We start from the raw sequence: 12,463 nt of genomic DNA, 5'->3' as shown, positions 1-12,463 counted from the left end.
TCCATGCAAGACATTAATTAGAACTCTGGTACTCTCATTGGCTAAGTCAGAAGCTAGGCATCTGGAGGAATATTGGATGAAATGCTTACCCTATCACTTTTTTGACATTATCCCTCCATGCATGTTGTTTACTGGTATAGTACTGACACCAGAGTAGAGCACCTCCAACTGCATCCAGGGACTGTGGGTGGGCAGCTACTGAGGGCTATTCTTAGAGGCTGGCAAAGCCTTTCAAGTTTAGTCACATGTTCATGGTTACTAATCTGCCTCTGTACTAATTCAGTGCTGGTGACTCTAATCCATAGGATACACACTTGTGTATTTAACATATCCCATCTGCGTGTAGTTTGCTTGTGCTTCCATTATATTTTCTCCTCCTCATATTTGATATTTTAAAAATTGTCAGAAAAGGTATATCCTTTTTCTAGTGACATTTTTGGTCAGGTTTATTTTAATTCATAGAGTGTAACTTTAGGTCCACAGTAGGTTGGCTTCCACCCTGTAATTTTATTGTCTGATTCCACTTGAAGTAACATGGAGGAAGTAGTGTGTGACTCAGTCATTGCTCTCTATTTTCTGGAAATACGGTATTCTGATTATCCATGATCAAATATAAATGAAAATATGTATGCCTACATGTTTAGCACCTGTTCTGTGCTACTCATGTCCATTAATAATCTCCATTTGGTTTCTCTAAACTTATACTGTGAATTGATGAAGAATTATCTAGTTGAAAATATATTAATAGTCCAGTGACTAATCTGTATTTCAAATGAAAACTTTCTCTGTGTTCTTACCAGTAATACTCTCTAATTTTATTTAACTTTTTAAAGTCCATTCTGCTTATTGACTAAATTCATATCTTTATATAGTATTGTCCAAATTTTTGGACGTGTTTGTTCATAGCTCCTAAAATTGGAGTGATATCACTATCAGCTATTTGCATGAATTTTAGGGGAAAACTGATGGTAGACATTGACTTTTAGCAATGTCAAGTTCATGATTTTGAAATATGTATATATTTAAGTTCCTTTAATACTGCCATTTAAGAATGTAATTTACTCAGACTGAGTCATATTACTGTACTTACTACGTGTTTCTTCCCAGAATGTTTACTCAGAACCTAAAAAGGAAATGGTTGATCCAGTACATACGGTGCTGTGATTTCTGAGACCAGCACTTGGTTCCTGTTTGGGTGTGTATTTAGTTCTGCTCCATTAGAATCTGGGCTGTGCTCCACCCTCTCCTTGAAAAAAATTTTTTTCTTCTCCAATGTAATTTATGAAAAATTAGGTTACAGGGCTAGGAGTAAATAAACGTGTGTGATGCCACATTTCAGACATAAAGTAACATTAGCTATATTTAAGAATAAACTTCTCTACATTGAACATAAAGGCTGTTTTCATTTTCTGTTTCAAGATACACTTTTGGCAACTCCCATAATCACAGTAAAGATGTTTTCTAAACCTTCTCCTGACCGAGGCCTGCTGCTGCTATAAAGTCAGCATTTAAATTCCATGAACTGTGAGGGACAGGAATAACAAGGATAAGGTCAGGTGTTCCGTTCCTGCCCACAAAGTGAATGGGCTGTTTCAGTGAGTCTTTCCACCAAGCTGCCTGAAGGGAGAAAACCGTGGGGCGGGAGGGGCCTCAGGGCCTGAGCACCAGGTTCAGCAGTGTTGGCTTTCACGAGAGTGCCACACTAGCACATGCTTCCCAGAGATCCACAGTATACAAGGTTGTAGTGATAAAGTGCATGACCGGTTGGGGGGGGGGCGGAGTGAGTGCCTTGAATGTAGCCTGAATCACTCTGATTTAAGCACAATTATTTTTAGACTTTTTAAAAAAAGTAGATCTGACTTGCCAAGAATAGAGTGCTTAATTTTCAAGTAATTGAAGTGGGGTTTTTTGTTGTTGCTGTTGTTTTTCATCTCCAGCCAGGAGTTATTTATGGGTTTAAAATGGATATGAAAGTAACTCAGACTAGGGCGCCTGGGTGGCTCAGTTGGTTAAGCGACTGTCTTCGGCTCGGGTCATGATCCTGGAGTCCCGGGATCAAGTCCCACATCGGGCTCCCTGCTCAGCAGGGAGTCTGCTTCTCCCTCTGACCCTCCCCCCTCTCACGTGCTCGCTCTCTCTCATTCTCTCTCTCTCAAATAAATAAATAAAATCTTTAAAAAAAAAAAAATAACTCAGACTATTTCAATTTCTGAAATCACTAAATGATAAAGTGACATATTAATGTAATTATATTCTTGGTCATGTGAAGGTTTCCTTTGTGAAGAACTCCGATTTGTTTCATGTTGAGCTTTAGGAGAACTTAATTATGGGAGAAATGAAGTCAGTGTCATTAAAGATGGAGAGTGGGTATCTTGATAACTTGGTGTGGTGGGGATGAGTGCTGGGGATGTGTCTGCCCTCACTCTCAGGTTTATCCAGCAGGCTTTTCTGTTAGAGATTCCTAGAATCACAGGCTGCTTAGGGACTTACAGGTTATGTACCTATAACCTTATAAGGAGAATCTCTGTCCCCACCACCTGCCATGGTTATTTTAAGCAGCATTGTTCACAGTGGGCTTCATGCTGAGGAGTTGGTTTATCTGGGACACCGTGGGGGCTGGGGGAATGACATGTTACATTTGATTTTGAGGGATCCCTGGTACCCCTGAGGAAGAGGGTCTGGAAGAGAACAAGCTGGGAGTCAAGAGAAATGATAAGAGCTTGAGGGGCAAGACCTGAGAGGTCCAACTGGTGGGTTTGAATGTGTTGGTGGGGGGCAGACTCGGGAGACTCTTCCCGCACCCCTCATGGGACAGATGATTGGGCGCACAGAGACTTCACAAGTCATTCTCACATACGTTCTCTCCCAGGCAGGGAAGGGCTGGCACATTTGTTGCCCGAGGAAGCAGGATGAGTAAGGGGCGTGATTTCACCCTAGAGGCTGGTCCAAGTGATGACACACATGCACAAGGGAATGAGTCTTTGTCGTTGAGTGTGACATATGGGTGAAGTGTCAACCCCATGTGACTGGCTGTGAGCTGGCAGCCAAGAGCTGGGATTGGAGACTATGGGGTGAATTCACTTTTAGACATGTTGAACGTGAGGTACCTAATGAGACATCCAGGTGGACATGTTCAGGAAGGGGCTGAATTTCTGAGTCTGAAGATGGGGGGTAGGGGGACTAGACTGGCCATTTGAGAGTCACATGTCTTAACTCTTTCTAGAACAGGGCACCATAGTATCATTTCTGTAAAGGTGATAGCTGAAGTCACAGTCTGGTTGGTATTCTTTCTCTTTCCCCCATCTACCACAGTCTTAATTCTCCTTCATCTGCAGCCTTCAGTTTACCCAAGGAATTCCTACCAAACTGTGGGAGGATCTACCCAGCACATTTTGTTATTGTTTGTATGGTCCCATGGTTGTTCCAAATGAATCTGTCTTTTCCAGTTCTTAGGTATCAGACCCATTTGGTTCCTATAGATAAGTGAACAGGGAGAGGCTCTTGTTCACCTTTATCAGAGTTTAGTAGCAGAGATGCATCACACTGCCTCAAACTGCAAGAGATGTACTTTGCAAATCAAGTGGTTGTCTTGCTGCTTTTGGAGTAAAGCTCAATTCTGGAACATTCTCCATGTGACTGTACTTGTTTCAGAGAATTGATGTAGTCCCAGGAGATATGAGGCAGAGCACTGTCCCTGCTGCATTTTCCCATGGTGTTAATATTTTCCAAAATGATACAAGAACTAATATGAGAAGAAATAACCTTTATCTTTTATGCCTGACAGATAATCAGATTACTCTGGGGATTAGATAAAAATAAGTCATTTGTTCCTATAGTTAGTTACTATAATGACCATGATAATCTTGCATAAGAGAATTTAAAAATTAAATCAGATAAATAAGATTCAGCTTAGGGAATGAGAAAATATAGAAAGCATGATGTGAATTTGAAGATAAAATTGGCATTCTCTGGATGAACAGTGTTGTAGAGTAAGTTTGCTAGGGCCTATGTCCCTCTGGCACCCACCCTGCCACGGGCACGCAGTCAGTGTTTCTGACGAGGCACAGGCCCTGATGCTTCCAGGCGCAGAGCGGAGTGGTAGATTGTGCTTCATTCCATTATTTTACTTTCTTTAATATCTTTACAAAATCCACACAGTGACTTCTCCCCCTAACATCTGATTTTATTCACAGGCCATGTTCTCATAGAGATTTCAAGTACCCACAAGAAACTCAATGAGAGTCTTGATGAAAACGTATGTAAACTATGTTTATACTTATAAAATCAAATATATTTTATTTCTAAACTGTATTTTGCTTAACGTCTCAAATCTGGTGTGAATTTTCAATTTCTTTTGTTAACAGTTCAAAAAATTCCATAAAGAGATTATACATGAGCTGGAGAAGAAGACGGAACTTGATGTAAAATACATGAATGTGAGTACACGGTTTTCTCCGCCTCCATGGTTGGAGGTGGGTGTGGGGCACGGGGGCCTGGCGTTCCGGGAGGCTGCACTTGCCTGATCTCTGAGCCCGAGGAGAACTTTCTCTCACTGTTTATCCGGCAGCAGAAAACATGGACAGGGCTTAGTGTAGAGTATATACACAGATGCAGGAAACTGACAAGGTCCCTTGGAGCTGGGTGCCCCGTTTGCATTAACACCGGGGATCTTTATTAAAAAGCAGAGAGGAAAATATTGCAAGGAATCCTCCTGCTTCTAGAAAGCATTGTTTTCAAAGAACACGTATATGGGGACGACCTCTGCATCTGTATTAATGCAGCTGTAGCTGTTGCTTTCACAAACCACTTCAGGGTGTGAAACGTGGGTGGGAGAACCACCATCTGGAGCTCCCTGGGGCTCCCACGTCCATTCATCAGAGACTGCTCCTGCATGGTGTCCCTTGCCTGTCACCTGGTATTGATGACTCCAGCAGTTTTCTCCTTCTGCCGGACCCTCCAGCCCTGTCACACGGCTCTTTCCATCTCCCCTACCTGCTGTGGAATAGCTGCTTTCTTTGCCACCCAAAGCCTCTTTCTCACCAAGACCCCATGTGGCAGTAAGCAGTGTAGTTACCCTGAAATCACCCCACTGCCCCTGAGTGCGTGTGCTCTGTGTACTCCGGAGGAAGGCGGCAGGACCACCTACAACGGCTGAGGTGGATGTAATGCCAAGCATTTTCCATATATTATCAGATTTTGTCCCTACAGAAACTCCATAATGTAGTTACTCTTATCCTCACTGTACAGATTAAAGGGAAAACATGAATTTGAGAGAAACTAAGTGGTTGCTGAGATCACACAGGAAGTGAAGGATTTTACCAGAATTCTAACCCAGGTCTCTGAGGCTCCAAAAACACTTGGTTACACAGCACCCAGAATAATCGGCAGTGATTGCACTTGTTCATTCTGTTTTTTAAAGTTGTAAGTCATAAAACAGGAACATGTGACTTAATATTGTTTTTTTATTCACCAAAGCACTTAGCACTCAGTGTCCTAAAAAATTTGAGAAAACAAGGAATAAAAGAAAGAAAAGACATTCTTGTCTTCTAAGAGCTGCCCTTGGGGTCAGTAGCCCCTTGTACGACCAGGGGACTTTAAGACAGACAAAGCTGCACGTTGAAGGGAGGGAGCAGTATGAGGTGAGGGTGTGCAGGGCCATGCCCAGCGGAAATGTTAGCAAAAGTAACTGCCCAACAGTTTGGATGGTGCTGCACTCAAACAAGCACAACATTTCACTTACAGGCAACTCTCAAAAGATACCAAACGGAACACAAAAGTAAGTTAGATTCTCTGGAGAAATCTCAAGCTGAGTTGAAGAAGATCAGAAGGAAAAGTCAAGGAGGACGAAATGCACTCAAATACGAACACAAAGAAATTGAGGTGAACTTTTCAGCACTATTTTATTTTGTTGACAATTTATACAATTTACAGGGAAGGTTACTTAGCCACTTTAACCACTTACTACTGTGCCGCTATTGAAGTTAAAAATGAGCATTTTTGACTTGGTATGAGCTGAAGGCTACAGAGCTTTCCAGAGTTAAGAATAATAGCCTCCTAAAAACATTGGCATTTTCTCCTGATTTGGGGGTGGGGAGGTGGTAAGAGATATTCCATGATTAGCGTTACTCTCCCCATGTTACAGATGAAGAAAATGGGGCTTAGGCCAAATCACATGGTTGATACTTAGAACTGGGGTTTAAATTTGAACTTTCTGGTTTCAAAGCCCTTGATTTTCCACCAGAACGCAATCCTATCCCTGAAGTATAAAGTAATATTTTGTGCGGATGGCCCAGCGCAGAATGTAAGGCCTCTGGCAACGTCCTTCCACACATGAGTCAGGGATCTTAATCAGAATGATGATACCTGCCCAGGTCAGGTTACAACTTTGTTATTTTATCTCATGTTTATCTGTATTTAGCATTAACTCTATTTCAAAATAAACCAAGTGTAAAGACGGCACAAGATAAATGTCTGGCTGTGCAGCTACTTGACTCCTCATGACATACTTGTATAATTATTATTTATTTTCCTAGTATGTAGAAACTGTTACGTCTCGCCAGAGCGAAATCCAGAAATTTATTGCAGATGGTTGCAAAGAAGCTCTACTTGAAGAGAAAAGGCGCTTCTGCTTTCTGGTCGACAAACACTGTAGCTTTGCAAATCACTTACATTATTATCATTTACAGGTGGGTTTGTGATGGCAAGTTTTGTTGCATTATTAATAATTTAATTTCATATTCAAATGCCCTTGAAATGCTTCACCTTCCATATGTACCTCAATGTAAAGCGATGGGCCTAGTTTACCAATGAGAAGAGATGCCAAAGAAATACCTTTTGACCCACTGGAATATGTAAACTTTCAGAAATGTGGATGAAATGGTTAAGTATTGCTTATAATACATGATTAATTTAGTAGTATATCCATATTTAAAATCTTTCATAAAATAATGCTTAATAATCAAGAATTAGTACTTTTTTCTTTTCTCACCTATGAGTCAGCTCTTCTCAGACTCTTTCTGACGCGTCCTCAGCATCAGTGTCTTCAGAGCCATGGGATGAGTCCCAGCGGGCCCCAAGCCCACCCCACCTGGGTAGTTTGAGCGTTCGCCTGGGGAATCCATGCACAGAGGTGTCCCTGGAAGTTCTGTCCCAGCCGCAGACCCACTCACAGCATCAGGACACTTGCTGTGGTTCCTTTTTCATTCCTCTTCAAGGTGTTTCCTCGTGATCTCATCACCTGTGGAACTGGCTTTACTGCCCTCCTTCCAGCACACATAGTTGTGAGGTTTTACACCCAGGAATCATTACAAGAGAATATGTTACTTTCCCTCCTTTTTTTTTTTTTTTTTTTTAATTATAAATTTTACTGGGCCTGTGTAAGCATCCAAAACTAGCATGGAGTGAAGTCAAATATTCATTGTTATTTATAATAATTTAGAGAGCGCTCCATGGTAGAAGTTTCTAAGAGCTTGAAAATAAGGCAACTTCCTCTTTTTTCAGGGGAAAAAAACTTGGCCTTGGATGTATGTTTTGGTCATATGTTACATATTCCATAAAGTTTTTGCAACCTTAAGGACCATTCATCTACCAGATCTAAAGCCCTAAGATCTAACATTGTTACAGGAAAGGAAAAAATTGCAGTATTAGATGATCACTTTGTACTCAGTTCAGCAGTGTCTGTGTCCACGGTGAGGGTGTCCTGCTGGGGCAGGGTCATAGGTCAGGTGACCTTGAGGCTCTTCCTTTGGCCTAGCCCTGCCAGTGATGGGGTACTCACTGTGTCACAAGGCAACCTGGCCAGTTTGCAGAGAGCTCTAGTTGGTGGCAGACTCTTATGCTTAACCTTGGATCCCAGTTACACTTTTTAGCATAAACAGAGTCTACTTCTCTTCTCTACTGGGAATCTCTTCATCTCTCTGAAAACCGCTTCTTTGCCTTCCCTTTTTCTGGCTCCAGCATCCCAGTCCTTTCAGTGGCTCCTTGGACAAAGCAGGCCCAAGCAATCGGTGTGTCAGGGCTACGGTCCGAGGCCATAGGTGGTTTGGGGCGAGGGTTCTTTGCCCTCTCTTAGGAGTGGGAGGAAGAAAGCACTGATTGGCATTTCTGGGGCCACTGGGGAAACAGTGGGGCTTAATAAGATTGTTCAACCCTTCCCTTTTTGTGTTTGAGTTTGTTCTGCATCAGTCTTCAACTCTGCATTCACACCAAGGCAGAGGGCAAGCTCCTGTAGAACAGGGGCCGACAGCTCTTGCAGCAAATAACACAGGGAGGAAGTTCATAGATGCTTAAGTGCTCACTGAATTTGACACAAAGTTCTCACACTTCTGGTGGTAAGCCAGTAAAACATTATCCCTGATATTTGACGTGACTTTTCTCAGCTCTTTGAACAGTACACGTTTGTGTTTTGTTGTGTTTCTCTCGGATTCTCAGTCTGCAGAATTACTCAATTCCAAGCTGCCCCGGTGGCAGGAAACATGTGGTGACGCTACCAAAGTGCCCGAGAAGATCATGAATATGATCGAGGAAATAAGGACCCCAAGCTCTACCCCCGTGTCCGGGACGCCCCAGCCCTCACCGATGATTGAGAGAAGCAGCATGGTAGGGATGGGTTCTCTCCAAGATTTCAGTTGTTTTTACTGATAGGTCTTGGGCCAAATTTGCACGAAGGACCAAGGGTGGCGATCACAGGTCCTCCCCTCTTCTAGGGCCTCCCTTGTCTCACTCTGATCCCCTTACCTTCAGATTTGACATTAGCCATGCGGTGCTCAGCACTGCATAGTGCTGTGTTCAACTCTATTATCTTTGTTTTGGAAATGTTATTGTTACTGTTTTTAATTGTAATGATTCCAACTTTGTGAGTTTATTCCCAGTGAAGGAGGCATAGGTGTCTTAGAGAATAATTAGCAAAACTCTGGTGCCATTCATCACAACATAAGGCACTTCAGAAAAAAATAGCCACCAAAGTATTTCAAGGTAATGAAATCAAGCATTGTAGTTTGCCACTCCTTGAACCTCGGCTTTATTGCTTTTCACAAATGTGGAAATTTGCACTTGATCTTAGCCAAAAGGCCGAGAAGCGATGCAAGTGTGGGAATTCGGATCCAGTGGATAGTTTAGACACATGGGTCCACCCTAACCTCTGAAATGAAAGCAAAGATGCTAAAGACCAGTCGACAACCTACAGAATAGATCCATAACTGCATGGGGGATAAGAGAAGGTGCTGTCAGTGGGCCAGAAACACTGAAGGAGTCTCAGAGAAAGGCAAGATCGGTGTGTGTGGAGAATCAAGAGAGAAGAAAATTTCAGCCCCGAGCACATGCAGGGCAAGACTGTAGCAGAGGGCAGAGCAGTGAGCTCAGAGCCAGTGGGTGTAAGAAGGGGTGGAGAATGGCACGTGGCGTTCCTGTATGTGGTCGGTTCTAGACGATTCGCATCCCCTAAGCTGGTCGGTTTCTTCCACCTGTCCCACTTGTGCTAGACAGTAGGCAGCAGGGCTTTTGTCCACTGGCCGAAACTGTGTGTTCAGAGGCCAGGCACCCTCCTAGCTGCGTCCTCCCTGTCCCCACCTCACCGCAGGTAGTCTGTGATAACGAGAACAGGCAAAATACAGACTGATAAACAGGCAGAAGAATAGGGAATGCCATACAATACAGAGATGGACAGATAACCTGGAATCACCGAACAAGTGAGGAAAACCAGTATCCTGAAAAAACACACTGAAAGAAAAAAACTTGAATAAACAATATTGGAGGCAACAGAGCAGTAGGGCAGAGGAGAAATCTTTAGAAAGAAACGAAAAGATACTACATCCCCAGGGGAAAAATCAACTAAAGATTTTGGAAATCCATGATTATTCACAGTTGAAATGTCTGGGATTTGCTTCAGCATATTCCAGGCACGGGGGAAGATGGTTTAGCATATATGAAACAATATTGGCCATGAATTCATAATTGTTGAAGCTGGGTGTTGGGTACAGGGAGATTTATTGTGCTGTTCTTTCTCCTTTATACATGCTTGACATTTTTCTAAAATAGCTTTTTAAATTTTTCCCTCCCCTTTCCCCGCTCCACAAAAAAGCATAAGCAAGCAAACCCCCACACCAATAGATGGGCTTATTAACAGAAGGGAACTGCTTAGAAAATTAATCCAAAGAGCTCTCGCAAAACACAGAACAAAAACGGAGAGAGGATGTAAACATAATGTTAGACAGGTTGGAGATACCCAATTGTCTTCTCAAAATCATCACCAGATGTCTAATGGGGATCTCAAATTCAACTTGTCTAAAACCAGATGACTGATTTTCTCACTCATGTGCTTCTCTAGTCTTCCCCATCCAGAAAATGGCAGCTCCATCCTTCCAGTAGCTCGGGCACAAATGTGGACTTCTCTCCCTCTCTTCCACCCCCCACCCCCACCCCCCAGCCACAGCCAACCCCTGGGCATGCCCTGTTGTTTCCACCTTCAAAGCATAAACAGGTCGAGCCACTTTTCACCCGTCCACTGCCCTGACTGTGGTCCCTGCTGAGATTACTGTAGTAGACTCTGCCTGATCTTTAACACAGCAGCGACAGTGAGCCTGGACAAATGGAAAACAACAAAACCTTGATAGATTGTGATCAAGTTGCAGAAGGGGATAAAGAGAAAATTCTAAAAACTTCCAGAGAGGGGGAAAAATAGATTACTTACAAAGAAAAGAGGACTCCACTGGTACCAGATTTCTTGTTAGCAAAACAAGATGTTAGAAATTAATGGAGCAATGCACTCAAAAATCCTTGGAAAAATTATTTTAAATGTAGAATCCTAGGGCACCTGGGTGGCTCAGTCAGTTAAGTATCTGCCGTCAGCTCAGGTCATGATCCCAGGGTCCAGGGTCCTGCTCTGCAGGGAGTCTGCTTCTCCCTTAACCCCTCCTCCCACTCGTTCTCTCAGTCTCTCTTTCAAACAAATAAATAAAATATCTAAAAAAAAAAAAAAAAAAAATGTAGAATCCTGTAGCTAAGTAGCACCTAGGAGGGAACCTAAAATCCATAGAGACAGAAAGTAAATTAGTGGTTGCCAGGGTGTGGTGGGAAATGGGGAGTAACTGCCTTTTAAAAAAAAAAAAGACAAAAATGAAAAAATGTGATATTCTTGAAATAATTCAGAGTGGGGCATTGCCATCAACCAAGAGAACTTTGTGAAGAAAGTGGAATTTAAAGCATGTTAAAACAGCCCTGGTAATCTGTATAATTCCATTGCTGTGTTACACTAATATTAGACTAATAAAGAATTTTTCACAGGTTGGGAAAGATTATGACACTCTTTCTAAATATTCGCCAAAGGTGCCCCCAGCTCCTTCAGCCAGAGCGTATACTAGTCCTTTGATTGATATGTTTAATAACCCAGCAACAGTTGGACAGAATTCGGAAAGGATAAAGAATTCAACAGGTAAGATATTTTGATTTCTTTTAATATACCTTTTTAGGGGTGCCTTGGTTGTGCAGTCAGTTGGGCGCCTGACTCTTGGTTTTGGGTCGTGATCTTTGGCTTGGGTTGTGATCTCGGGGTGTTGGGGATCGAGCCCAGCCTCAGTCTCTGGGCTCAGCGGGAAGTCAGCTTGAGATTCTCTTTCCCTCTGCCCCTCCCCCTGCTCGCATTCCCCCCTAAATAAATAAAGTCTATAAAAGTAGCATCGTTAAAAAATAAATAAAATACCTTTTTAAATTTTTTTACTATTTTAGATAAATGTTACCCTGAGGTAGGGAAAATAAACATCTGTGGTAGCACACATTTATAATTGCCTTGTTGAAACTTTTTTTTTTTTTTTAGATTTTATTTATTTGAGAGAGAGAGAGCATGAGTAGGGAGGAGGGGCAGAGGGAGAGGGAGCCTGATGCGGGGCTTGATCCCAGGACCCCAGGATCATGACCTGAGCTAAAGGCAGAAGCTTAACCGACTGAGCTACCCAGGCGCCCCTGCCTTATTGAAACTTACACTTCAAAGTAAATAAAGGTCTGGGTTTATTATAAAACCATAAGACATTTTATAAGTGACACATTTCTTTGACAAATTCTAATTCCATATACTGATTGATGTTTATACAAAGGAAACTTAATATTGAAAGGTGTTACATTTTAAAATGGGATATAATGTACAAAGAACCTCATATTGTGTACCATATTTGGTGGCAATTGTAATAAAATTTCTTTTTCAATAAAACAAACTATAAAAGTTCACATGACAAAATTATAGTGATTGATCTTACCAGTAGGCTTAGTGTTTTTCATCATCTCTAACAGAGAACTTCATGCCTTGTGGACACTTAAGTTCTAACTGCTTAAATTTCTTAACTCTATTGATGCTTTTTCAATAAATCAGGACAAGTTACTGTTTGCAGAGATTTCAGGGGGCTTTGCTTAGGCTCCGCTCTGTGTAGACAGAGTCTTTGGCACCCAGAGACCCCTCTCTCTGTGTGGGGTATCT

General features: G+C 42.2%; 1 protein-coding gene across 6 annotated transcripts in view; it reads left to right on the top strand.

The window, feature by feature from the left end:
* Window positions 1–12,463, top strand: part of BAIAP2L1 (BAR/IMD domain containing adaptor protein 2 like 1) — a 104,816-nt gene that overhangs the window by 74,170 nt on the left and 18,183 nt on the right. For 5 of the 6 annotated variants that reach the window (XM_078074325.1, XM_078074323.1, XM_078074322.1 and 2 more), the window contains 6 exons: window positions 4,194–4,255; window positions 4,365–4,436; window positions 5,743–5,880; window positions 6,534–6,686; window positions 8,431–8,598; window positions 11,281–11,428. In XM_078074325.1, coding sequence (XP_077930451.1) covers window positions 4,194–4,255; window positions 4,365–4,436; window positions 5,743–5,880; window positions 6,534–6,686; window positions 8,431–8,598; window positions 11,281–11,428 — 741 coding nt within the window. The remainder of the gene's footprint in view (window positions 1–4,193; window positions 4,256–4,364; window positions 4,437–5,742; window positions 5,881–6,533; window positions 6,687–8,430; window positions 8,599–11,280; window positions 11,429–12,463) is intronic. The other variant, XM_078074324.1, reaches the window with a different exon arrangement.

The sequence above is a fragment of the Halichoerus grypus genome, chromosome 6, assembly GCF_964656455.1.
Source record: "Halichoerus grypus chromosome 6, mHalGry1.hap1.1, whole genome shotgun sequence".
In the NCBI taxonomy this organism is placed as follows: Eukaryota; Metazoa; Chordata; class Mammalia; order Carnivora; family Phocidae; genus Halichoerus; species Halichoerus grypus.
Note: the sequence above shows the minus strand (reverse complement) of the source record. Positions and strands in the feature narration are given on the sequence as shown.